Source organism: Strix uralensis, chromosome 2 (assembly GCF_047716275.1).
Source record: "Strix uralensis isolate ZFMK-TIS-50842 chromosome 2, bStrUra1, whole genome shotgun sequence".
In the NCBI taxonomy this organism is placed as follows: domain Eukaryota; kingdom Metazoa; phylum Chordata; class Aves; order Strigiformes; family Strigidae; genus Strix; species Strix uralensis.
In genome coordinates, this window is record NC_133973.1 from 18,717,712 (window position 1) to 18,745,701 (window position 27,990).

At 39.7% G+C, this 27,990-nt stretch overlaps 1 protein-coding gene across 1 annotated transcript in view; it reads right to left on the reverse strand.

Annotated features, from left to right (window-relative positions):
* Window positions 1–3,127: 3,127 nt before the first annotated feature.
* GABRR3 (gamma-aminobutyric acid type A receptor subunit rho3) overlaps window positions 3,128–27,990 on the reverse strand; it is a 32,252-nt gene continuing 7,389 nt past the window's right edge. The window contains exons 2-9 of the mRNA XM_074860880.1: window positions 27,291–27,400; window positions 17,663–17,730; window positions 15,903–16,126; window positions 12,887–12,969; window positions 11,393–11,533; window positions 8,474–8,626; window positions 5,894–6,090; window positions 3,128–4,880 (exon numbers count right to left, since the gene is read on the reverse strand). Coding sequence (XP_074716981.1) covers window positions 4,578–4,880; window positions 5,894–6,090; window positions 8,474–8,626; window positions 11,393–11,533; window positions 12,887–12,969; window positions 15,903–16,126; window positions 17,663–17,730; window positions 27,291–27,400 — 1,279 coding nt within the window. The 3' untranslated portion in view covers window positions 3,128–4,577. The remainder of the gene's footprint in view (window positions 4,881–5,893; window positions 6,091–8,473; window positions 8,627–11,392; window positions 11,534–12,886; window positions 12,970–15,902; window positions 16,127–17,662; window positions 17,731–27,290; window positions 27,401–27,990) is intronic.

Here is a 27,990-nt window from a genome sequence, read left to right on the forward strand (position 1 = left end):
CCTCCGGTGTGGGAGCGGGTCGGCCCCGGGCCCTGTTCGCTGGTATCGGCCAGTAACGGCGGCCCGCGTTCCACGGCGTTTAACCTCGCTGGGTGGAGAGGTGGAGAGAACGTAATGTCAACCTTTTTTTTGTTTACCTCCCAAACTAGAAAATTTTAAAGTGATCACCACTTGAAAACATAATCTGTGCGAGAAATATTCCTTCTTCGTCGACCCGAGTTATTTAGCGTGTGTGCGCGAGAGAAAAATGCTCTTTTTGAAACCGATAGGAACTTACACAGCAGTATCTCCACTAAAGTTATTACACGGATTAAATTAGGAGATATAACATAAAACCTTGTGGTTACTTGTATAAAATTTTACTTTGTACAGAAAAAAGTGCCTGGGCTTTAGCTGCATTATTTTAATTTGTTCCAGAGCCCCTCTGAGGCTTCCTTGAAGAAATTTTTAGAATCCTCAACAAGCACATGAAAACTTCTAGAAGTATTTTTAGTTACCTGTATTAAATATGCCTGTTAATGGTTTAATTTACATTGGCTGAAAGACGTCAGAAAAATTGTTAGGTAGGTTTTGCTAAAGTTCTGTTCCTGTGTAATCATAGCTTGAAGGGTACAAAGCAGAACTACCAGCAGAAGGTGAATTTTGGAAACCTCAGCAGCCTCACAGTGGATGGCTCACGTAAGTAGTTAGATTGGGCATAAGTAAATTACTAGAAGATAAGAGAGGGGACTGTGTTCTATCAACAACTCCTGGAGGAAAATAATAGAGCCTTTCACACTTAAAATACCAGTTCAAATCCCTCTCTTTATAGAAAATGATTTGGCAGTCCTGTTCCTCCTTGTGGTGTAGTTGTTACTCACACAGTATTAACTCCTGCTTCCCTGGCACTAACTAGATCTTTTGGAACACATATTATGTGATTCCAGTGGGTTCTGTGTTCAGGAATGCATCCGGCAAACTCCTACGTGCTGAATAAAGAAACTGGCAAAATATAATACACGGGAAAAGGGGGTGGAGGAGGGAAAAAGGCAAACACTGCTCATCCTGTTCAGTCCTTGTTCCTTTATCAACCTGGACCACTTCGGTCACCAGCTGCCCAAAACACCATGGCCACTTGATCATGAAATAGAGATTAATTGGTGTGTGGATGGGTTACCAGAGAGATGTTTTGCCAGGGGTGAACCTAAGGTTGTCCTAATTGTACAAATGTTTACAAATTAGTAGAATTTAAGTTTCTCTATAAAGCATTTTTCTTTCATTGGGCTGTGACTTTAGAAGAAAAAGGAGCTATTCTCTGCTTTCTAATTCTGACTCATTCTTAGTTCATCACAATGTCACTCAACATTCAGGACACTTTGCAGAATTTATTAAATGATGAACTATTTTAGTGTAAACACCAATAGTTGGGATATTCAAAGGCACACATTTTTGTAGCTGTCTGAAAAATAGGTCACTGGCATGAAATTCTGCTTACTTCTTTCATGAGTATTATAAAGCTTTGAAGAATGAAGTAGTTCTCCAGACTTAAAAGTCTGCATCACCTAAATGAACGCTTACAGGATGTTTTCTTCTTACAGATGGGTGTAGCAGCAGATGCTAAAAATAGGAAGGCCACATCCTGCACCTCAGCTGGTCACAGAGACCATTACAAGCTGTTATTTCTGTTCCCAAATCCACAAAGTACTCTTGGCATAACTGCTTGAATACCACTAGGATGAACACTCAAACAAATACGTATTTACATAATGGCTGTGATGTTTTAACTTTTAGTAAACGCTGTGGGAAGTAAAACCCGTACATTTGACTGGCTGTAAAATCAGCCACAAGTAACAGGAATGAGAAATCCTTGTGAATGCTTTTTTAAGGACTTCCATGCTGGTCTGTCCAGACAAATTGACTGTTTGTTACCATCCCTTTCTGGAAGATAACACAAGCTTCACATGAGGGTTATGTGAGTTTTCGTCAGCCCTCTAGCGCCCTCGAAACAAGAAATAATGTATGTAAATACTGTTTGTTATTTTTTACTGTTTATACAAGCAATAGATTTTTGAAGTATAATTGATCCTGATATCCCTGTTACTGCATTAAGAAGATAGAAATTATAAGCTTGGCTGTAAAATTATGCAGTTAAGTTTCATCATCATAATGTGCAATCTTCTTCATTATATAATAAAACTTGCTGTGTAGTACTCTCCGTGGGGAGAATGCTTTGCCAATGGTTACAGTCACAGTTGCAAAGTTGCAAACTAATGGTTTCCTCCGTCAAAGCAAGCCGTGCAGCTTTGGGGCACCAGTATGGGATGTGCCCAGAAGGTCAGTACAGGCAGGAATCTCTTTTCCTGCACACTTCCATGTGTGGGCCTGTTTGCTGCAGAGCCTACACAGGGCTCGGGCATGCTGTGCTGCGGGGCTTTTGCTGCTGCAGATCCTATAAGAAATTTAGAAGAGGGAACTGTTTGACGTCAAGAAGCACATGGGTATTTTTTCTGTTGGAGGGTGAGGATTCAGTTGACTGTGCAACGAATACCTCTTCCTGTAAGGCAGGTAAAAAAGATTATGTGAAAACAATGATGTTATGTTAGTTCACATGAGAAGTTTTGGACACACATTACATATCTGGAGCAATTAGATGGGATCTTGTCAGGCAATCCGGAACATCTGTGCAGGATGCCTCCATAATGGCAGTGCAGTAACGAGGATGTCATGGTATTTTTTTATATATTCATATTACACATTTGCTCAGCTTGAGGTCTAGTGCACTGTTGCTGTTGCCAAAGCCTGTGTGTCTGTTGGCTTTACATTCCCAGCATTGTGATTCCTGGTACGGTTCTGCTTTCCATGACAGGATTTCCTGGAAGAGTATCAAAGCCGTTTTAGCTCTGATCATTTGTTTGGTAGCAAACTGGCTGCCAAAGTACCCCACTCACTCCATCAGATTTCAATCACCCGGCATGCAGTGTGTCACCAGCTTCTCCAGCTCTGAAATTGGGAGCTTGACAAATGCAGCTTTGGGAAAGAGTAGGAGACATCGCCATGCTATAAGCAAACAATATTGGAGCAGGAAAATCAAATAAACCAGAGAGTGGTTCAGGCTTCCAAATTTATTCCCATTTCCTAATCGTGACCAAGCAATGACCAAGCATTTACCTTGTGACATTTTTTGCCACCAAAGGTTATCATTTTGAACTGACTTTGTAAATACAAACTCACTCCATTAAATGACAGACAAACCTAAGGAATTTAAGTGGAAAATGCTCCTTATTTGAGAAGGTCACAAAAATAATCTTGATTCTTTTCTGGAATCTGTGAACACTTTGTGTGTGTGTCCCTGAGCATCCTTAATTCAACCTTCTTAGCCTGAACCTAAGGATATTTCCATGCAGGATTCATCTGGGACTGACAGGGTTCCTGTATATGGCTCTGTTTTGCCACAGCTGCTTCCTTTTATTGCCTGTGTGTCTCAGCGTGGTACCTTGAGCTGTGCTGGGGATCACTGCTGCAAGCAGGCATACGTGGCTTCTCACTGTAACATTCAATCTCAAAAGCCAAAGGGAGAGGGAGGGGGCAAAGCCCCAAGCTCATGTACGCAACATAAAGCAGAAGAACCAGATTCTGCTGAAGATGTGGTTTGTTTGTTTTCTTGACAATGTTTTCTAAAATCTCTGCCTCAAAGCCCATGTTTCTGAAATTAACAGTTACGCAGAAAGCAGGTCTACGTGAGGCACGGGTGTGTGGGTGTCACCGGAGGGGCATAGCTTGTGCAGGGGATGTTAGTTGTCACCTGGGAGGTGACTGCAAGATACCAAGTGCATCGGGTCTGGGACATTGTTCCTGTGCTGCCTCAGGGACTAATGAGCAAGATTTCTCCAAATTAGAGGCCCTTCCCAATGGTCCTGTGGAAAGTCAGGGACAGCTGACAGGGTGAGGGTTTTTCTTGAGGTGCTGATGATGCCCAATGTACAAAGCCCCATCAGCTCTGCTTCCTGCTTTTCTGCTGGTCCCTACTCCACTGCTAGGCTATAATCACTTTCCCTCAAGTTACCATCCGAGGACAAAGGCTGCTGAGGTGCATACAGGTTGCCTAGCAAAATGGAAATGCAGCAAGTGAAGTAAGGATGGGAGCTATCTGAAGGCAATTGGTGCCAGTTGCCTACTAAAATGGACCACAAGTGGAGAACAAACAGAAAGGCTGATCAAAGATGAATGGTTAGAGTGTAGATAGAGACTGGATAATACCTCAGGTGGGAGCTGCTGTCTGTTTAGGTGTGTGACAAAGGGGTCTCTCAGTGAGCAAACTGCTTCTAAGCTATTGCAGTAGTAGCATGTGCATTAGGTTGCCCCATTGCAATTGTAGCTTTGCAATTGCACAATATAATTGAAAAAGAAACCAGTGAGAGTTTTTCATTAACAGTTTTGCTGCTAACCAAACCAGCCTTGGTATGATGCACAGTCGGTTTCGGAAACTTTTAACCCTTTCCTCTACTGCTGTTGCATTATTTTTAAAGCACGATGCTACCCTGCAATGTATAGCATTATAAGCTTATAGTGCTATATATCTAGCTTATAACAGTTTCTGTTCATATGTACAAACCCCAGTAAAAAAAGTTGAACACAATATACACACTGGGAAATATAATCCTGGAGTATGAATCAATAACATGATTGTTCTGTAAAATAATCCTGCCCACGTTTCCCTTCAGAGATCTCTTCCTCTTTATTTGAGTTGTGTCCACATCGGAGACGCTGGCTGCACATGCCTGAGTCTCATGCTCTTCACACTGGTCTGAGAAATCAGTCAGGTCCATGTCCACATCCGTGTCATGAAAGCAGCCGTCAAAAGCCATTGCTTGCACTGTATCAATGCTGTACGTTCCTGAAACCTGGCAACAAAGAACGGTTATTCTGCATCTGGTAGAAGCCATTTCAGCAAATTATAAATATATAAAACAGAAAATAAAGACAGCTTTCCCTTCAGTGTTGTTCCCACTATGGAGAGCATATGGAGAACGGGGCTACCTCACAGTATTGCTATCTGTGGGGCCTGCCCCGTTGGGCAGGACGTGAGCAAGGAAGGGGGTACGTGCAATAAAACACACTTGTCTGATTATTGCCAGCTTCTGACTGGCAATATGTGCTCCAGCTTCTGAAAAAGAAAAATCAAACACTGCCTCTCCTGTAGGTCTGCGTTGCTGGAGTTGTGGGAAATGCCTTCAAACATTTCCATGAGTGGTTTTTTGATGGGATTATCAAATCATGTGAGCAACATATGCACCCTTTTTGTGTTTTTCCCCTTGTGATATTCCAACAAATTAGTTTACATGGAGGGATATTCTTGAAGCAAAGGTTTTAAGCGAGTGCTTCATAGAAAGCAAATGTTTAACTTGTAAACATTTCTGCTTCAGGCACACTTTTCTAAAAATGACCTTGTCATTCATCTGGGTTTGGGACAAAAAGGCATCATTAAACCCATTTTCCTAATTGAAAATGGCAAAGCAGGAGAAGGAGAAATAGACTCTGCTTCTCAGGAAACAGGAAGGAATATTACATGAGTGCATTCTGGGGTATATTTCAAAAAGAGGAAGAACACCTTGATCAATAGGTATTTGTGAACAGAATGAGGGTTACCTTCCTCAGCAGGGGGGGGAAGGCAAAAAAAAATCAGGAGGTGTACTCCTTAACCTCTGCTACAAGAAAAGGAGGGGAGAGAAAGCACAGACCATCTCAAGATGTGAAAGAGGATGATACATTTCCTCCCTTCAGCCAAGTAAAGAAAAGTGAGATACAGAGTGGAGTCACAGAGATGGCTACTGTACTGTTATCACAGTGGTATATCAGGATTACTCTGTGGCTTCTGTGATGCTTTCTGAAGGCAAAAAACCACAGAGGACTGTACCTTGCCCCTTTTTTTGAGTTGCTTTCTCTCTTCAATCGTGGTGAGATAGTTCACTGCTGCATATTCGATGACAGACAGGAAGACAAAAAGGAAGCTGATCCACAAGTACACATCCACAGCCTTTATGTAAGACACTTGAGGCATTGAGGCACTTACTCCTGTCATGATGGTTGACATTGTCAGCACTGTAGTTATACCTGCCAAAGAGAAAGGGGAGGTTATCATAACACTGGCCAGCTGGCTCCCTTTAGCTCATCACCGTTGCTCGGACAGCACAGCTTTGTGAGAGCATATGATTGACACTGCCTTTAACTTCATTGCACAGGCTCTGAAAAGTGGAGTGAACCATGAAGGACCTATCACATACAGTACTGAAGCCAGTAAATCATCTCTGTGCTCAGTGCGTGCAGTTAGAGCTGCAGCACTCCGGGTTCGAACAGCGGGGACCCAACACTGGTGTTTCAGCAGCATGAGGAACGCATTTCTGTGACAGCTTTAGGCACTGCTATAGAGATGTGAAAGCAGATGTGTGGTCTTCCCTCACTTCCCAGAGCCAGGGCCTCCACTACACAGTTTCTTGTCCTGGAGAATCACTAAAGAATCACCAATTTCCCCCTTAGCCCCTTCTCAAACTGTACTTCTTGAGAACATATATGAGCTTGTATATCGCTGTCATAACCTCATGGCTCTCTAAAAACACTCTAGCATAAAAATGCTATTATCCATTGAAACTAAGAAAGATTTTCTGTTTACTCCAGTGTGTCCAGAATTTCACCCTCATCTTTTCAATCTCTCCTCTTACATGCTGCTATTCATCTCATTTTGTTTTGCTCTATCTCAGAAAAAAAACAAACACCGACACCCAACACCCAACCCAGGCCCTGCTTTTAAAGAAATTAATATAACACTGGAGGTGAAAACATCTCAATAACATCTGTGAGACAGCACTGGCTGATAGCATGGCCTTTCAGCTGGGGCTCAGTGTAGCCTTTCTCCAGTTTTATGATAGTTCAAGTCCACTGGAACATATAACAGTTTTCCCTCCCTCTCTTCAAGTTTCTTAGGTTGAAGGATGGAGTTTGAAATATACCATATAAGAGGAAATCAATTTATTTAAAATATGTATACTCTAGGTTAGGGAGCTAAGCTTTTTAAACTTTGTTGTTAACATTGGCTATAAATTATGTATGCTTATGCTAATGAAATGTGTGTTATTCATAGAACTCCTTCTGCAGAAATCCATATATAAATTAAAGAACAGGATCAGCAAAACCATCTTGACAACATTACAAATGACCTACTGAGAATTAAAACTTTATTTTTAAACATGAAGTTAAATTTCTTATAAATAAAAGAAATTGGTCGATGCATTAATAAAAGTAGGTCAAAGGTACCATAATTTGTTTTTAGAATAACAAATAGATTTATATCTCATGTATTACTAGCTTTAGACTGTGCCAATAGAAAGGGATCTGAGGTAGCTACAGCCCTATTTTTTCTAGATTGATACAGTTTAAAATAATTAAAATTAGATAAGAATTGAAGGCTCCCTCAGTACATGCAAGTTTATTTCTTTAACAAAGATCCTCACATTTTCACTTGTCTAAGAAATATGGCAACATACAGTTGGCTTCTGGGACTAACATCAGTGAGAAGAAGGAACAGGTGCTTCTTTACTAATTCTTAAACTGACAGGTGCAGGACTCAGATGCATTATAGTTACATTAGATATCTTAGATTTCCATCAGATTTTCAGAGATGCTAATCTTTGAAAAAATGTACTTGAAAAAATGTAAAAGGCCATCAGCATTAAATTCCCAACACAGGCAGTCTTGAAGTAGTATCAGCTGATTCATCACTGAGAAAAACAATAATGTTATAAAAAACCCACTGTAATTAGTCTTTTTCTCCTGAGCTGTGGTGTTCAGAACTAAGACTGTGAGAGCAGAAAGATGCCCAACTTACTCTTCAGCTTCCACAGAAGCCTGTGTGCCTTGCACAGTTAAGGCGCCAAAGCAAACGTTTTCAAGGTGCCTAACAAAGAAAGGCTGTGCTACATAGACAAGTCAGGAAACTGGTTCCAAGTTGGTAGGAAGACAGCAAATTTTTCTAAAGAGAAAGGAGAGTTGCAAAGATTTTACATTGATTGTGGTATACCTATTAAGTATCTCTCATGAACCATGGATTTGGGGAGGGATCTGACTACCTGTTACTACCTGTTACTTTGCTGGGAAAAGGGAGAGAAAAACCCAGTCTTTGCAGGAAAAAAAAAAAAAAAAAAAAAAAGGAATGAAGTAAAATTCTGCATAGGGAAATCTGTACAATCATCCTTTTTTCCTTCTGTGATGTGTGAGCTGTTTTCTAATATAGCAAAACCAGTCTGAACAAACATCCTATTTCCAAATGTAGAGGTTGACTAAAGGAGTTTGTGGTAGTGACAACAGTGGCAATAATAGTGTTCTTCAGGCAATTACCTGATATGTTTGCTCATGTCCTGTGTAAGTAACAAGCTAAGGTAACTCTAGAACCTCTCCCCTATCCATTCTATACTTCCCAAAAGAATATACATTAAAGGTTTACCTAGCGATACCCTGGCAGGAACGGCTCTTCTGTCAATCCAAAATGAAACCCAAGACAGCATCACCATCAGCATGGCTGGGAAATAGGATTGTAGCACAAAAAAGAAAATATGTCTTCGGAGTGCAAAGTTTATAAAAAGTCGATTGTACCAACCTATTGAAAAAAGAGAGAGGAACAGGTTGGGGGAGGAGAGCACTGTGTTATTTGTGAGCTCTGTTCACTGGCCCCCTCCTTCCAGTAGGAATGGTGTGTCCACACCAGTAATAGTAAACGCCTAAGAAATATTGCCACCACCTTGGCTTTATGTAGTGCTTTACAGACTGTCCGTCATACCTCATGAAAACACTGCTGCCTTGGGAGTGCAGCATCATGACTGCCTAAATAAAATGCTGTACTATAATTGAGGTTAGGAAATCGAAAAACAGTAAATAGACTTCAAGTGAAACTGCCTGGAGAATACAGACAGAATCTAAATGTCAGTTCAGCTAGGACAGTGGAGCCAACCCCCTGTCTCCCCCCAAAAGTACCCGGCCTTCTCTCAGCTACAAATACTCAGCAACAAGCAGCACTTCTTTTCCTACAGTTAGACCGCTTTGCCTGCCCAGCGTTGACTTCAGAGGAAAGGGTGCCATCTAGTGAGTTTTGGGGCATGCTCTGTCTGTGCAGCAAAGCATGTGTGCTATACCTCATGCCATGGGAGGGAAATCAGGTTTATTGTGAGGTGAAAAGAAGACGAAAGTGGCTGGCTGCGCAGCATCTGCCTGCCCAGTACAAATAGAGACATCCATGAGCTTGTGTTGTGCCATCACAGAGAGCGACTTTGGAAAAAAGAATATCTCAATAACCCTATCTAGTATTAAACACACTCTGTGTGTTTTCAGTTGTGGAGAAGGTTTTTGATTTTAAAAATGTCTGTCTCAAAAATGAATTAATTGTTGCTCCTTCGGAGGCCAGGGAACTCCAAAAGCCTAAATGCTATGCATGTGTAGTTCACTGAGATTCACAAGAAAGGCTGCACAGAACCTAAAACGCAGAAGGCTGCTTTGTGAGCAGCATTTTTGTCCGTTTTTTGCCAGAGACTCTTCAGGGGGAGACGGCTCCTATTAGAGCTGTGCTGATTGTTCTCCACTATTACTTTGGGGCGTGAGGTCTGTGTGTAATTATTTTCTTCCAACATGAAGCAAAATAAAAGAACTAGAGCAAGTGCAACCTCGTGACTGAAACAAAACCTCAAAGCCAAAGAAAAGTATTTGTCTACAAAGGGCAGTGTTCTAATTAACAGATACAGTACACACATTATTCAGATACTTCCCAGTGTCAGGTGCTTCCCATTAGGTCCCTGCGACTTAAAAAAAGGCTTTCCTTTCACCTTTACCCTGCTGAGTAAGCTCATCATCAAAGCGTCTGCATGTAGGTGTTAAGCAGTTACACTTTGCAAAGTCAAAGGTGCTGTGAAGGTGCGGCAAGGTCTGGGTACAGGGGTGGTATGAGGTTGTACTGTTGTGCACAAGACAATATCTGCTTGCATAAGTGGTTTTTTGATGAGAATAGCAAGGCAGAAAGAAGCCAGCTGAGTTCCCGGAACCCAGATTCGACACACAGTGATAGCAGTTTGGTGGAAAACATCCCAGTCTCCTTCTTGCAACAAGGACAAATTTGACATAGCTCTCAGCGAGGCACAGTGATGGTAGTGAGGTATCACTTGCCCTCTTCTCACATGACAGTGACTCTTGAAAGCTGGAGCTCTGTTCTTAGCTCATACACGAGCAAGAGATAAGGATGAAGAACCTGATCAAGCTGCGAATTCCTCACTGCTTAGGCTGGATCATAATTTAAACTGGAATTTCTTCATTCAATATCAGCCACTGCAAACTTGAATGTCTCTTTTTTAAATGCAAAAAGAAGCTATCCTGTAAATAAATCTATTTGCAGCTTCCCCGAATGTCTTAAAGGCTTTTTTCCAAAGTGTTATGCATTTCATCATATTGTATGCAATAATTTCTATTGTATTAATCTGCCTTGATATAAAGGGCAATATCCACACTGAAATGAATTGACTCAGACTGGAAAGTACAGTAGCAAGCATGCTATTTTATCCGGTTAAAAATGTATGGTTAGACTACTTACATAGAGAATTATTTCAAAATTTATAAATGCATGTACAAATACAAAGAAAATAAAACCCACCTTGCATGAAATCAAGACTATAATAACTCCTAAAGCCTTGTGCAGTTTGACAGAAAGTATAGTTCAAGATCTATAGAGAGAAATAAAAACCTGTCTGGGGCCGATACCTGTATTTAAACAATGTAGCACTGACATAAAGGGATTTTTTTCTGCAGCTTTATGTATAAACATGGAACATTAAGCAAACCATGAATTAGACCTCAATAGGTTATAAATGCTCTCATGTGGAAATCTTATAGCTAGTAGACTTTTAATGACATTTTACGGCTCCAAAAACGAGGAGATTTTAGACAATAAAACACACTGGGGTTCCTCTTGTTTGCTTTCTAGTATTTGACCCTTTAAGGTTTGCATTTTCAATCTTTTCTATATAACCAGAACACAAAGATTCCTGTAAACCAAATACTCCAGTGGCTTTCAGAGAAGTACCACAATTTTGCAGGAGCTCACAACAGCATATATTTGGTTGTTGTGCATTTTTTTCAGGTTCTTATTGTCAGATGTTGTTACAAATATTATGACCCCTTCTTTTAATGTCAAGAAAGTATTACATTGGTAATGTAAAAAGAAACGAGGACTTAGGCTGACAGACCAGTGTGATTGACAGACCTCATTTTGACTGAGATCTCTCAGCAGTAACAGTCATTTATTAGCGACTAATTTGAATGTGAGAGACATTCTGCATTGTTGTGTCCTGTGCTTCTCTCTTCTAATGTCAGGGGCTTACTATACCAGTACTGCTGTAAAAAGCTAGTCCACTGGAAGCACTGAATTCTTCGATGAAAAACTGGGAGAGGGAGATGTGCTCATCTGTGCTCAGGGACTTGTTTCCATGTTTCCAGTATAACATCAGATCATCTTCATTGTATGCATCTATGAGAAAGTAAAAACTAAGTCACATCTTCTGCTGGAATAATGCTTCTGTTTTCTTTTCTTAGGGATAGGAGACCATTCAAACAATTTGGGAAAACCCCAAAGAAACATTTTTTTCACATCAATTTGCCAGTTAGTTTACATGGAAAAATTTGCAAAGACCATATTTTGCTCTGGCACCCCCAACATAAAATGAACATGGACGTGCTCAAGCAGGTCCAAAGGAGGGTCACAAAGATGATGAGGGGGCTGGAGCACCTCTCCTGTGAGGACAGGCTGAGAGTTGGGGTTGTTCAGCCTGGAGAAGAGAAGGTTCCAGGGAGACCTTATAGTGGCCTTCCAGTACCTAAAGGGGGCTACAGGAAAGGTGGGGAGGGACTCTTGATCAGGGAGTATGGGGATAGGATGAGGGGTAACGGTTTTAAACTGAAAGAGGGCAGATTTAGATTAGATATAAGGAAGAAATTCTTTCCTGTGAGGGTGGTGAGACACTGGCACAGGTTGCCCAGAGAAGCTGTGGCTGCCCCCTCCCTGGCAGTGTTCAAGGCCAGGTTGGACGGGGCTTTGAGCAACCTGGTCTAGTGGAAGGTGTCCCTGCCCGTGGCAGGGGGGCTGGAACTAGATGGGCTTTAAGGTCCCTTCCAACCCAAACCATTCTATGATTGTATGATTCTATGATATTCCATCTTGTTCCAAGTGGAGCCCAGTCCTGTGCCCTGCCAGCAGCTTACCTGAGAGATGGGGGACATGCTCAGGGTCACAGGGTACATAGGATCCGGGCTCTGCAGCTGCCACACTGAGCAGACTGCCTGAACAGTGGGCATCTGTTCTGTTTTCCAAGACTAAACAACAAACCAGCATCCCAGTTTTACTCATAATCCGAACAAGAATAAATTCTGAGATACCAAAAGGCTCTGCAAAACAGAATTACCTTTTGTTGTCCAGCTCTACAGCTTACTACAGACAACTGAGTCAGGGGTGAGAAAGCTGTCATTTCACAGTAACACAAGCACTCATTTTCATTTTTCCATAAGGTCATATATTGACATCTTATTTTACTTTTAGCTTGCACTTTTTTCTTCAGAAAAAAACCCCATGATTTTTGACAGGGGAAACATTTTTAGATTTAGGCCTTGGAATATCCACCCAGTTGAAACAAGGCAGGATAGATCATGGTTTTTCTATCTTCCCAAAGATCACTGAATTCTGGAAAGATCCCAAACTGGCCACAGTTTAATATGTACAGGTTGAAGGGTTCAGGTCACACATCAAAATAAGTGAAAAAGGTATTATGAACGGGATGGAGTGCTGGTAAGAATGCACATGGGAAGAACAGGTCTGAAGTAAACTTACAACTTTCTAGTTGTAGAGAACAGTTCTGAGTGTCCAGAGGAAACCTACTGAAATCCATGAAACACATAGCAGAAACTGTTATTCTGCAGAAAGGAACAGAGAAACAGAAATTAAATGAAAAATTTCACACTTCCTTAGGGCTGTGCAGACATCTTTGTGAGATCCCCAACCAATCTGCTGTTTAGAATCCTAATGATTGAGTTTTTCTACTTTTTTTAGACACTTCTAAAATTGTTTCAAGATAGTGCGATAAATCACTGAGATAACATATTTTTCAAACATAAATAGTCTTTTTATTAAGCACATTACATTTGAGTTTTAAACCCTTTACTGGCCTGATCCCTCATTAGCCTTTCACACATTTTGCTTTGAAGGGTTACACTTACGAAGATTAACAAGGGGAGTTCACATTTCTTGACTGGATTTCTCATAGATTGAAGTAGATAATATTACAGATTAGAACAAGTATTATTCCAAGTGCTATTTTCCCAGATAGAATGGTTATAATATTTAATTACATAAAAAGATAAGCTGCAATTTCTGGAAGCCTACTCTTCAACTCCATGGAAATGCCTCATACTCTAAAAAGCTTAAGGAAATCTTGGTAAAGACATTATTTTGCATTCCACCTGCTTTTTCACAAATGTTTAGAAGATAAATGTCCCTTGACATTTTAACCAATAAACAAACAAACAAAAAGGCTAGAGGCAGCAATTTAAATATGTAAATATTGCCAGATTTCCCTTTCTTGTCACAGCTTGCATGTCATTTGGTGTTTGATTTTTCAGTTTTCCCCAAACTGAATCCTACAGGGATTTAAGTGATAAGGGATATACTGGTTATATAAGTGATCTTTGAAAACTTGTGATCGGTAATCACACTGTAGCTGAATTTTTACAAGTGTAAGATTTTACAGGCTTGAAATGAGATTGTAAGAGTGGTACATCTTTAAAATCATGCACAAGACTTCCAACTGTGAATGTTGTTTCTGTTTTCTAGCTATTGGCTAAAGGATCAGGGGAACAACCAGAAAATGTTGATTGAAAAAAAAAAAAAAAAAAAAGACTAATTTGGCAACAAATCTAGATTTTTATTCCACTTTGCTTCAACAAAATCCTGGATGCTAGGCACTGAAGAAAAACTGTGGAATATGCAGATTTCTTGCACATAAATATTTGGAATATAATCTACCCACTGCATGTAAAACTAGCAATACAAAAAGGGTGATTTAACAAACGTCTGATTCTTTAGGAACATACACATTAATACCACTCAGGCTAGAAACACATTGTTTCACCTTAATAATGTTTAAACCTTGCTTCACCAGCCTTTAGGTCACCCCTTCCCTGCCTCTCAGTTTGATAAAAACTGAAAGAGAAGGAAAAGAAGAGGACAGGACTCCTGCCCTTTGTGCTTATGCCCAGGAAGAAATCCACAGGTTTGGCAGGAACTTTGGGGCTTTGCTACTCACTGTCAGAGGAGGGTGAGGCTGGCTGCGAGTTCACCTGCCAGAGCAAGGAGGAGTCACCCAGTACACACCATCTGGTGATGCAGGGTTAAGGAAAGACAACTGTGGGAGCAGAGAGGACGAGGGCGAGGAAGAGAAGTAGAGCACCAGGATGCAAATGTGATGCAGGACACAGGGCAAGGGCTCCTGTCACAGAGGGGATTCCGAGCAATGAGCAAATGTAGCAAATTGATTCACAATGTGTCTGTCCCTCAGTTCTACTTCCTCCTTTTCTTCCCTCCCATCTTGCTTTTTCCTTTCTCTCCATTTCTGTCCTTCCCATCACATGCTCCCTTTGGTTTGTAATGATTTCTGCATAATTTCTTGCTGTTAATCTTGATGACACTTTACCTCTCCAGCAAGCTGACAGAATGTGTTTGCCCATCTTATGTCTCGTCGCCACTCTTCCTTCCCCCGGCTGAATGTATGTCATACCCCTCACATGGAGACCCACTGCTGTAAGCCTTAGTGTAGTCTGATCCCTCTATCTTTCTCATGAAGCATGGAAATGAATATAGCAATAAAATACATACTTCACCTCATTGTTTCCTACTGGTCAGTGTGATTCTTGAACATACACTATGTTAAAGTGGTGTACAGCTGTTGTTGAGAGGGTTTCTGCATGTCTTCATGAGAGGTTAGATAAATTCATTACTTGCTGGAACAGTTATTACATAGCCAAAATCTCAAGTGCTTGCATAAATCTTCAGACTATCCAGATTAGATGAAATACCATCTCTGTGTACAGTCCTAATTAGCAACAAACTGGAGAACTGTGATTTCTGCAATGCACAGGCCTCAGGGCCTTTACCCTAGGGAGAAAATTCCTCCATTAAAACTATTTCTGCCACATCATCCAAATCTGCTTCATAAAGAAAAGCACTAACATGTAGGTAGAAGGGAGACACATTTAATGACCTTGCTGTTCCAGTCCTGGAATTGCTGTTTCACTTTCCAGTTCCTTGTAGTCACACAAAACGCCTGTCTAACATAGCTGGTATCAGCACCAATAATCTGCTCTCCATGCCTATCTGGAGCCCCAATTAATATCAATGGCATGTTTACAGATATCCCAGGGTGAAAATAGATGAGACAGACACTTTTTAAAAGACTTAGGGGAAAAAAACCCACACTTGTTCTTTGTTAATAATTTTGGGTTTTACTGTACTCAACAGTAAAACTACTGCAATATTGCTAAAACCACTGGCAATGAATTAACACTTGATAAACTTCAGCACTATTTACAACAGATGGAAAAACTGCCATTATCCTGTGACAGGAAACAATATGTGAATGAGAGAAAAATGTTATCTATGTGTTATCAATCCTAAATGTATTTTCACACTGGCACACTGGTCACCAGTTCCTATTATCTGATGCCAGGGAATTAATGCCAGTCCAGTATCAGAATCTTAACTGCAAGTATTTCCAGTAATTTCTCACTGTAGAAACTATTGGTCCATGACAATTGCAGTCATGTATTTTCTTATAAAAGGGTATTGCTCTTACCGTAGACTGAAGAGTACATTGCCATCAGGGTATACTCGGAGCATGATGTTTTCCACAGTTGTATCATGGATGAAGGATCTTTTGGAGTGTACAAAAAATACATCAGGTACCCAGATCTTTTTTATCAGTCTTCCATCAAAAGTCATACTTTTGTTTTTGTTACTACGAAATGAAAGTCTCTCATCCTTCCAGTAATGTCTGAGATATAAAGTCATTGTGAAGTCCTTTGTTTAATTAAAAATAGAAGAAGACAATGCTTGTTTTATTCACATACAATAGAAAACAGTACAAAGTAATCAACTCATGCAAAGGATCAATTTCTTCTCTGGGCATCATCTGGAGGATCCTCAATGCGAGGAATCAAACACCACTCAATGAGTTTAAATACAGATTAGAACTACCTCTGAGATACTGGCTGTTTGCCTTGTCACTGGAGTCTGAGGTTCATACTTCAATTATATTTAGATAAAAGTTACAGAGTTCAGTGATCTGCTGGACTGGGCCATCAGTGAAGTGATAAAGAAACTTTAAATCCAACCAAAGGCAAATGGAAAAAGGTTTCCTCTGGAAGTCTTCACAAGCTTTCCTCAAAATGGACTGTGGTTCCTTTACAAAGGGATTGAGTTCTTCATGATCATTAGGTCAATTTGTAAAATCTATTAATCTGTGCATTTTGTACAAATATTGCACAGGGGTTTTAGATTAGTACGTTTATGAATGAAATGCATTATAAAGAAACAATATGATGGATTTCATAGGAGTAAACAAATTTTACAAGAACTACAGATTTTTTAAAAATATGGAAGATTGTTACGAATATTTTATCATCCCATTTAGAGAAATAACATGACTGCAAATATACACGCGGAAAGAGATGGAGAGCATGCTGCAAACCCAGCCTGAGCTTCTGCACAGCCTGACTGCTCTGTGCTCACCTGTATAACTTATGCATTATTAGGCAGACATCATTTATCTCTGTAGAATAATTACTTCTGATAAGAATACTAGGAAGATACTTAGGTGTCCCCCTGTAATATGATTTTACGCCCCTGTAATAAGATTTTATGATTCGGGTAGGTTTGCAAAGGAATGCAGGGGTTCATACCGACAGATCTCATTGCAAAGTCAACACCTACAACTAGAGCTACGCTCGCTATGAAAAGATATTGTAAACGAGATCTCTGTGCAAAATTAACATGCCCTTCTATTCTAGGACAGAGCAAGCTGGCACTAATGTCTGGGTGGCATTATTAGTGACAATTTCAGCTGAGGAATGAATAGTCTGCATCCCAGTGCAGGTCCTTGATTGCAGTGAGGGTGTCTCCTTCCTAGGACCATTCCCGGAACTGACCTTTCTGTTTCCATTTGTTATGACCACAGTTTCACCCATGCCAGAAATTATGGGAATATTCAGATCTGCATAAGTAAAGGAAGCAAAGGGCATGAGGCCTCATAATCTAATGTGCAGAGCACTAAGAGCTCATGTGGAAGCCCATGGCGTTTACTGAACGGTTGGCATTCCCAACTCAGAGCACTTATCCACTCTGATCTGTTCCTCCTGCCCAGGGAGAAATTCAACATGTGCTTTTATAAAACACTTATTAGGTTAAATGAGAATGACTTGCATGCTTCAAGGCAAGGTTGTACTCTTTAAAGGTTTGCTTTCTTTAACTGTATTATTCTATATCATCCAGCTGGATGTTTCTGAGACCCTGAATTTTGGCTGAAATGCTTTATTCCAGTTCTACTAACCAACTTACCATGTCAACTTCAGATATGCTGTCAATGCTTTCTACCTGCACATCAATGCCCACAGGTATTGGCGACCCTTCAATGTAACAGAATGAAAGAGTGATGAGGAGTGTCAGTCCATATTTTTAAAGGGAAGACTGTGTATTAGCAACATACAGAGTACCCCATCCCAGCATTTACCATGGTCTGTCCACCTTAGAACACTGAATGAGAAAGACCATGACAACAAAGTAAAACCTGATGCTAAACAATTGTAAAAATACGTACAAAATCTTCAGTGATCTTTTTGCAGCCAGACTAGCTGTTATTGGCATTGCAATTTGGACAGCAGTGACAGCTTCCTTGTAGTGCCAAAGCTAATGAACTGTTTGGAGTGCTACTTAGAACTGTCATAGGGAAAAGCTGAGTAGATAGATCAAACAAATCAAAGATTGCAAAGTTTTCTTAACAGTTCCAATGCTTATTCCCACACTTACAAACAAAAACTCTATTACACCTCCTAATTATCATTAGTTCCTTAACTATTTAGAGTTTGGCGTAGATATTTGTGAAAAAGGATTGCTTGCTCACTACCTCATAAGGGAAAAGCTATACACATACTAAGCATGTTTTGTGATGGAGTGTTGTGTATTACTGAGTACACAATATATTACCAAGTACAATACATACCAAACTCCACTAGGTGACTTGATTTTATATACTACCCCACTATTTCATGCCACTGAAAAAGGCTGTGAGTTTATAATACAATGGGATCTGAATGAACAAATTATAAAACCATATTTGTATTTTTACAGTAGTGACTAAAAAATGAATTAAAAATTACAGCAAAATATAAAATTATTTCCAGTCTCTTCAGTGTACAATATCTGGAATGAAGGATCTAGTTGCATACGGGTTATATACCTGTGTAATTTTCAGCAGCAAGTCATTCCACTAAAGAAATTGGCTAATCACTTCCTTACGGAGGAGGGAGAGGAGAGAGATGTGCACATATATGAGTACACACACACACACACACCCCCTGAACAATATTCTGCATTTGGCATGAAAATCGATAGTAATTATTGTACATGGATTCCAATTACTTTTGTTAAAAATAGTCAGTTAAAATAATTTTAAAGTACACATTTAAAATAACCCAGTACAAAACACGAGTACAAGGAAGTCTGAACAGCAGGAGATAGCAACAGGTTTTTTAACTTGCTTTCTCATTTTCTTGTTTTTTACTTTTATCAGTGTCAAGCCAAAATAGTCCAGAAATACTCTCCTGATAACCAGCCACAATACTGTGTCTCTTTTTGGAATGATCCTTAAAATAGCAGCCCTCAAGTATTACACAGCTGCCTCCAGTTCTTACCAGTAGAGATCTTGAACGATTTTTGAGGGATTTTAAAATCTCACTTTGTAAATCTCTTGATTTGACTTGTATTTTTTAATGGAGGGTTTGACCCTGCACGGAACAGATGAAGGTGTGTTATGCATGGGAAAGCAAGGTAAAATGTGTTCAGAGTTAGCAGGGCACACCAGAGCATGTTTCAGCACTGACAAGAGCCGTGCTGTCTGGCGCAGAAATCACGTCTCCCTCTGAGAGGAATGCATCGCTCACTCTGTTGGCCAAAGCTAAAAACAAAATTTAGGACTCCAGACAGCAAAGTTTGGTCAAGTAGTTTATTAGTAGAACACTAGACAGCACTTGGGAAAATGCAGCTTCTTTTGGAGAATAGAGACAGCAGGAGACATCTGCCCTGGAGGTTGACATACAAGAGTATCAATGTATATATCCAGCCAGGCTTCTTCACACAAACCAATAAAAATTTTTATGCCTCTCCTAAACCAGTTTTGACCACTTCTTGTCTTTGTTTTGACCACACCACACAGTTTACTTATGCTAAATACCAACTTGTACCAAGTACTGGTACAAAAATGCCTGGTTGTAATCTGAGTGGAGACATCTGCTCAGTATTCCACTGAAGTCTAAACTATCTTGTAAACTAAACACAGGTTTAGCCTAAGTAGAAGTCATTGTGAGATTTATACATGATGTGAACATCATTCTCAAATGACATTCACACACCATTTAAATGCAAACACTGCAGAAAGATGAGGTGTTGTCTATCAAGTTCCTCATTTGCATGAAGAACCAGGACAAGCCTGCATTGCAGAGCTGACACCTGAGCGAGCTGCACACAAGGCAGGGTGGCTCAGGGAGCAGGTGAGCTGGAGAAGCACAGCACTCCGGCCTCGGAGCACGATCAGTACGAAAGCTGACTAACAGCACTGAAGGTAGAAATCTGTCCTCAGCCCTTGGCTCCCTTTAAAGTCCATGCAGTGTAACGGGCATATTCTAGAGTGGGGTGAGGTGGCTTGTGACTTAGAAATGCCTGTTGGTTACCAGCATTGCTTAAGAGTGACTGCAGACAGGCAGATGAACTGTGTATTATCGAACCTTACCCACCATGAAGCTTCACCTTCCTGATACTGTAGGTGTGTCCAAACCCCTACCCTGGGACTATGGCAGAGGCGCATGGTAGGATATACTGGAAGTGCTCATATGCAGACATACATTTGATCTTAACTGCTGTTACTAAAACTTTGGGGGATTATTTGCTTTGACTAGCATGTTAGAAACAGTGGGTTTAGTTCTTCTTATGTGGAATTATGTGGGTGGAAGGGGAGGAGAGGGGAGCAGCTCTCTACATAAAACAATGGCTTTACCAGTTTCTGAGTCAAGGACAAATCTAAAGCAAATAAAGTTAAATGTCTACCATCAACAGTCTTGAAACAGGCAAGGAGCTACCCACAAACCATATCACAGAATAAGATGGCTGGCTTTCTAAGCCATATATCATGTGTAGTGAGGAAAGTGTTTTTCTTAGTGACAGCTGCTCAAAAGTGTGATGAGGGCAGTCCTAATACTTTCTTGGGATTTGCAAAAATTACAGGCAACTTCCTACCCCAACAAGCACTATGCCAGTGTGGACACAACTGCATTCAATCATTCACCTCATCTGGGCAGATATAAAGGAACTGATCACAAAAATAGAATTTAGTGGCAGCTTATGATTACGTCGATTACATGCACACAAACTGAAGCACCAGTTATACATAAATACACGCAGAGGCGCTTGATTCTTTGAAAGGACAGCTTGCACTAAGTTGGGAACTGTTATAAAACCAAGTCAGTGGAGACACTGAATAGCATAAAAGACATCAAAAGCTACGGCCAGGAGAATTACAGTGGATGGTTCTAAAAATTAAATAAAAAGGAAACTGTTACAATTAAATTTCTTCCTGACTAGGTAGAAATGTTGCAACTGTGAAACAGACTCCTTACAAAGAGATTTCTGTTCTCTATCTGGGGAAGGGCCAAAGACCATATTTATGCTGCTTAATGAGAAAATACTGTTCAGTCTAGCGTTCACTACAGACAATTATTAAACCACATCCCCTAACCCCAGCCGTGACCTATTATTCACAGATCATAGCAGCTGCAAATATTTTCTTCCTATTCTGACTCCACTTTGGCAATAAATGTAAGCAGATGATAAATATACTAAACACTACACATATACGCAACCCCGGTCACTTCAATGTGCTGTTCACTTTCCTAATCTGAAACACTTTTATATTGTTGCCACTAAGACCACCACCCCCATAAGATACATATTGACCTTGCTCTGGTCTAGGCCTTCTGAGCTTTGCAGTTTTCTGGGAACATTTCTTTCTGTGATAGAAAACCAACTCTACTAGAAACAGTAATAATTAACTATTGGGAACAGGTTGCTGAGAACTGTAATTTCTTAATCACTTGGATTTTTTTTTTTACCATGATTGGATGTTTTTTAAAAAGACCATTTCAATAAGCATTGGAAAGGATCCTAAACCACCCAGAATAGTCTACCTCTATGTCTGCACCACAGCTTTCTCCCTATTATATTGAGAATTTCAATCTCTGACTGACCATCAGGCACCATCAAATTCACTTTGAAAAAAAGTAACCAGAGCAAAGCTGTGTTTTTTATTTCCCAGTTTGACAAAACTGGGGATGGCAGAGAGGATTTTGTTATTAAATTGAGCAGCTTCAGTTGCTTCTGGAGCGTTGCTACAAATCATTATTTTACAGGGATTAGTGATTTTCACAATGGAGGCTCCACAGATTTTCAGGATAATTACTCCTCAGCAGAAAAAATAGGATTGTTTTCAGATGGGTTTATCTTCGCACAAGCCATTTCCAATCTTTTATGTTAAAGGTTTAAACATAGCAAAAGAATTCCTTGATGAGCATGGAATTTTTTTAATAGATAGTACGAGAGGCAAATTCTATAATACCCTTTTTAGAAGGGATATTACGTAAAAAGGATATCCTTTTAGCATTTTAGGATCAATTTCTACAGTAATAATAAGTGGTTTAGTGAATTCTATAGTATTTTTGTAAGTCAGACCTTTGAACATGCAGCAGATTGCACCTGAAACTCCATAAGATAAATGTTGAATTTAGAAAAACCAGCCAATTGGCTTTGTAACAGTGTATGCTGGGAAAAAAAGTAGGTCTACAGAAAGCTCCCAGTAGGAGACAGAGACCAGGAAAGGATTAAGGTCTATAGGAGTACTTTCTTCTAAAAAAGGCTTGTGGGCCTGTAGAGGAAGAAAAACAGATAGAAATGCAAACAAGCCCCAGGGAAGCAAAGCTATGTGGATGTATTTGCTTTCCTCTGACAATGGCTGAAACAGGAGCATTACTGGCAATGTTATTTTCTTCTTGTTACTGTTTTGTTTCTACCATCTTATTTATGTAAGAAATGAAGGTGGATTGGTATTAGCAGTAGCCAACTCTTGGAATGGAAGAACTGGCAATGTAAGAGAAAAAAATCATGAGAAGGAGCCTATTAGAGGCCTTGCAAATTACCAAAATATTCCTCTTCTGTTCTGGACCCCAGCTATTCCATCCAGTGTTACATGAGAACAAACAATTCCACTTTCATCACAGTAAGTTTTCTCCACCACAGTGAGAAGATATTTCTGATTCTTTCAGGGAGGTGTGTGGTGCAGAAAACTTGGTCCAAAGAGCTCTTAGAATTGCAGCATTTTTGAACATTCATTGGGCCCTATTTTCTTTCCTTTCCACCCCTTTTACCTTCAGATGAATTTAAATGTTTCTAATTTAGCTTGAGGAGGGAGGAAGCGTAAGGGGAAGTGAATTTATGGGATTTCTGACCCTCTGAAAATTTGGAATTAAGATTATGCTTAATTGCAGACTGGGATGCAAGTTGTCTGGAAAGACTGTTACCTCTTGACCAGCTAAACACTACTAAATTCTTTTCTATCATTTATAATACTTGATAATGTTGTTATCCTATATATTGGTTGACAAAGCAGATAGAACCAATTTTAAAACTTCTTTAACTAGCACACTGTTAGCATAGAAAATGATGGGCCCTTAAGACACAATGTAAAAGAAAAATAAAGTTGTCATACTTCAATATATATATATACACAGTGAGAACTTGCATGTATGCAGTGACAACGATCGTGTGGTTCCATAATATTTAGATTGCAAAATAGTTCAAAGAGTGCATGGAAGGGTTTTACTGTCAGGAAAACCAAGGCACAGAGGAATAAAAGAATGACCTCCTCTATATGCTAGTCTATGATATTTTTCATGGCAATGTTAATTTTTAGTAAGTGGAGACAGAACTCAGGAAGTCAAGAGCTCACACCAATGACTTCTGTCAGTATTTTGAAATAAGATAGTTCAGAAAATAATAGGATAAATAGACATACAGTAGAAAAGAAAGTAACTTTAAAGCATTTCTAAGGACTCGCTTTAACACCTCTCTCAAAGTACACAGTTTTGGCTACTAAGGCAGCCTGCATTGTGGCCCTCAGATCTGAGCTGCTAGAAGTCTCTCTTCGTTGTCTGACACTGGCCTGTGCTCAGCCCTTCTCACCAAGTTTAAAACATGGGGATGACCATTCCAAGAAGTGCTGGCAACATAGTTTAATTTATTACTTTTTCTCCAGTCCAAATTTAGGCTATCTTCTCACAGATTATCAGTTTATCAGGCTACTGAAAAATCAGTTGAAGTCCTTTAGACCATAGTAGTATGAAGATATATGTCATGAAGACTCTGAGTCTACTGACAGTCTTTTGTTTTCTTTGGTAAGACCTATGCAGACAGACAGCCTTACCAGAACCAGCAAGCATTATTATGCCACTGCAGGACCCCTCACATACCCGTCTCCTGGCCTTTATTAGTGCTTCTGGAAGCAACAAGGACTAAACATAATTCCTACAACGTTCACCAATGAAGCTAGTAAAGCTGTTTGAGCAAAGGAAACATCCGTGCTCCTAGTCAAATATCTAGTAGAATTACTCAAATCACTATGCCGATCCACATCTGTTTGCATCAGTGGGGGTCCATCTATTGAAGATTTTCAAACAAAAGAAGACCATGACATTACACAGAAGGCAGCAACAAAACAAAAAAAATATCCAGGAAAGGAAAATAAAACCAACGCCCCCCCCCCCCCCCCCAAACAACAATCCAAGAGCCTGGTTTAGGGAATAAGTGCAATGTCACAATGTAAGTTTAGTTTTTTAAAGAACGTTTGTGTACACTGAATTATTAGTTTGCTTCAATCAACCTCACTGTATAATGAACTGCAGACAAAGTAACATTTCTACAGCAAAAATGTAGAAACAGCTTGCTGCTTTTGCTTCATCTTGACACAGTATGGTTCTCAGACTTTGATCTCTAATCTGTTAATAAATGGACAATGTCAGGACTAAATTTTAAAATCAACAGTCAGAGAGTCAAATTCTGATTGTGCAGCTGAAATGGCATTGCAATCCACAGAAGAATGCCAAAATACATTCCTACAAATGACAGTTGTGTCCATTTGGTAAAAAAAAATGTTCTCTTACGTCCACAGAGCAATGATATACTTTCATGAGAAAACAACCAGTCATGTGAACAAAGTCAAAATTATTTCCAGTAACACTGCAGCCACCAGCATCAGTATCCAACAGTTCTACGCTCATTTACCCCAGGTTTTTTCCTGTGCATGTTTGCTCACTTTACAAATCAAATTCAGCATGTGATTTTTCTGTCTCTCCTTTGTTACTTAATTATAAATACTAAAAAACTCTGGGTCCTGTAGTCTGCCTCATTTACTTCACATGTGTGGGGCTAAATCAAACAAGCCAGATTTAGATTTAAGAGTTCCCTGAACTGAGGGATCTCCAGCAGGTTCAAGACAGCATGAATTTTCCCACTGCTTGTTCTCCCAAACTGGTGCAAAGGACGATTGACCTTCTCAGGGAAAGGGGCACAGTGGAGCCATGTTAACAAAATCTGTCAATCCAACTCCCAGACATACCCAGAAAATTGCAATGGGGTAGAGAAGAGGGCAAAAAATTCTCCCTCTTCTAAAGGTAAAGAATAATTTTAAAATACTTGTTTTTCACCCAGCTCTTTTGACCTGGTTCTTTTTTCTCCCATCAGTATTGTGAATTGATGCATTGTGCTGAGCTGAATAAATCATGCACTGTGGCATGTGACAGATACAAGCCCTTCATGAATCACAGTACTGAAATGCTTCATTAGATTTGATAAAAACAAACCCAAAATTTCACCTGCTTTAAATACATGAGGCCACAGTGTTGTAGGTCTTTATGCAGTTTAGGGCTATGCTATGATCGCGGTGGCAATGACTGTAGCAACAGTATCTCTAATTTCACCTTCTTTAGTTTAAAGTTTCCTTCTGTTGCACACTTAATCATCAGCATTCTTCAGAGAAACCTGTACTCTGTCTCTGCTGTCATACAATAATTCTGGGTATGTTATTCAGATTCATGTTTCAGTTGGTGAGTTTTGTCCTCTGATGAGGTCACACTTGTGTACTAACTCCCTGCTGCTGCCTTATTAATCTGCCTTTTGCAAAAAACAAACCATTCTTTACTACTGTGACATCACTGAAATCAATGGTAAGCTTGGAAAAATGGAGTATAAATTTGGGATCAACATTCATTTCACTGAGGCTTTTTTCACTATGCTGTAAAAATGTTAATGGATCTATGTTTTAGTCTTAGAGAGATTCATGCGTACGTATTCGACATATTAAGAGAGTTCTGAAAGTTTGGAAGTGTGTGAACTATTGGATGTGACTGAAAAACGTGCCTCCCGTGCCACTATGGCATGTGGATGATAGAAGAGGAGCAAAGCTGATGCACTCTTCTGCTGAAAGTTATTTCTGAAAGACAGGAGTATAGCTGAAATCATATCCATGGCAATGTGATTATTGAGAGGCCTGTGCAATGAAGTCAGTGGAAAAACTACAGCTGGCTTCAATAGGAATTGAATGGGCTCTGTGACTAGTCATCTGAAAATAAAAGGACAAGGGGAAAAAGCCTGGTACAGATTTGCTGGGTGTAAAAAAATCCTCACTGCCTGTGGAAAATTACAACTGCCAGATCACAGCGTATATTCTGAAAGCTGCTTTTATGTACATCATAAGTATTGCTCTCTGGGATGATCCAGTGATAAAGTACCTCCCAAACTGTTGTTGGCTTGCGTGGAAATGCTACTTCCTTTCTGAGATGACACTCTCAAAAATTTAAATTCCTTGTGTGGCAAAGCAGGTAGTAACAAGAAGATGTCCAGAATAACTGATATTAGACAGGTATTATGCAAGAGGATTACCTCTTGCATAATAGAAACAGATGTATCTCAACTATTGCTCAAAATCAGGCAAGATTTTTGCTCTTTGACAAGACAGAATTTTTAGGGTAACAAGAAACCCTTTCACATTCTCCCAGTGCATCCAGAGAGGCTCTTCTTATGCCAGGTCTCCCTCCTGGCATGCTTGCCAGGCCCCAGGTCCCAACAGATGATGGCAACAAGAATAGCTCCACAAGCTTCAGCTAGCCTCCCAGATTTATGTTTGTTTACACACCTGATTATTGGTCCTCATATATTTGTTTTGGCTTCATACTCCAGAGCAGTTCAGTCTATTTTCATGAATCATGAACACAGAACTGGTGACACAAAGGCTCAGACAAAGCTCATTAGTGGGGCAGCTTTCTCATTTTAACTTGCATGAAGAAGAGTCAAAATTGAATCCAAACTGTGAACATCCCATTGAATACTCTCTTTATCCACATGCAATTTAGTTAAATGAAGAAATAATCATCATAGTGCTCAGCAACACAGGAACAACATGGTAATAAACTGAAGGCCTGTGGGTAGTTTTTAAATTTTGTACAGAGCAAACAGATTTAGGAATTGATGGTTTGTTTCAATCTCAAAACAAATTTCATGACTAAGTAATTTGCTAATTGCTACTAGACTATGCAGTTTATGGGGATACCTTAATCACTGTTCTCAAACAATCTTATTCTAATAATAATTTTTTTAATTAGTTCTGAAATTGAGAGAATTTGAACAGTTTCTCCTATTGATATGCGAAACACGAAGTCCATTGCCTTCTTTATTTTCTGGAGTACAACAAAAGAGGTGAACTGCAATTAAGTCTGTCATTCAATTTTAAGTGACGCTGCTGGACATAGCTTAAATAAACTTCCAAAAAGAGGATAAACTATCAACCAGCCCAGTGCAGGCATGTGCTGCTTACCTCCAAATCCAGGTCTCAGTGCAAAATCATGGTCCTCTATGTGAAGAAGCTGCTCAGATTTAAGTGGCTGTACTTTTGTGCTGTCAAGTTTCCTCATTTTAATTTGTCTGCTATGTTTAAAAAAAAAAAAAAAAAGGTAAGAAACTTCATTTTTTTTTTTCTGTCTGACATTCAGAGTGCTAGTTAAATGAAGCAAGGACTCAAGAATACTGAATGGTTGAATCTGGTATGATAAGAGAAATAACTGTGCTAATAAAGTTGAGGGAAGATGTATTGGAAAAGGTAGGGAAATCAGGTATGAGGGTGCCCAGGTCCATGAGGAACACCAATTATATATACAAAGTCCCAGCAAGAACATCTAACTCTTCTTTTGTTCCTTTCAGAGATTGTATCTGTCATTATATAAGAGATTATAGCTGTTTGAAAAAATGTTATTATTCACATAACCTTTTGTAACTCAGACTTGGAAATAACACCATGTATCCATGGTTTAATACATTTCATACATTTCATTTCATGGTTTCATACATTTCCTTTCACTTCATACATTATCCATATTACAGAGAAAATTATACTTTTTATTACAATTTTTTTTTTTTCCCTAGGAGCTCAAATGAGTCAATAATTTCTCAGAAGGATGAGAAACTGATGGTCCTGGTCCAGGGACTTGTTTTCTGAGATCTCTCAAACATCACTCAGA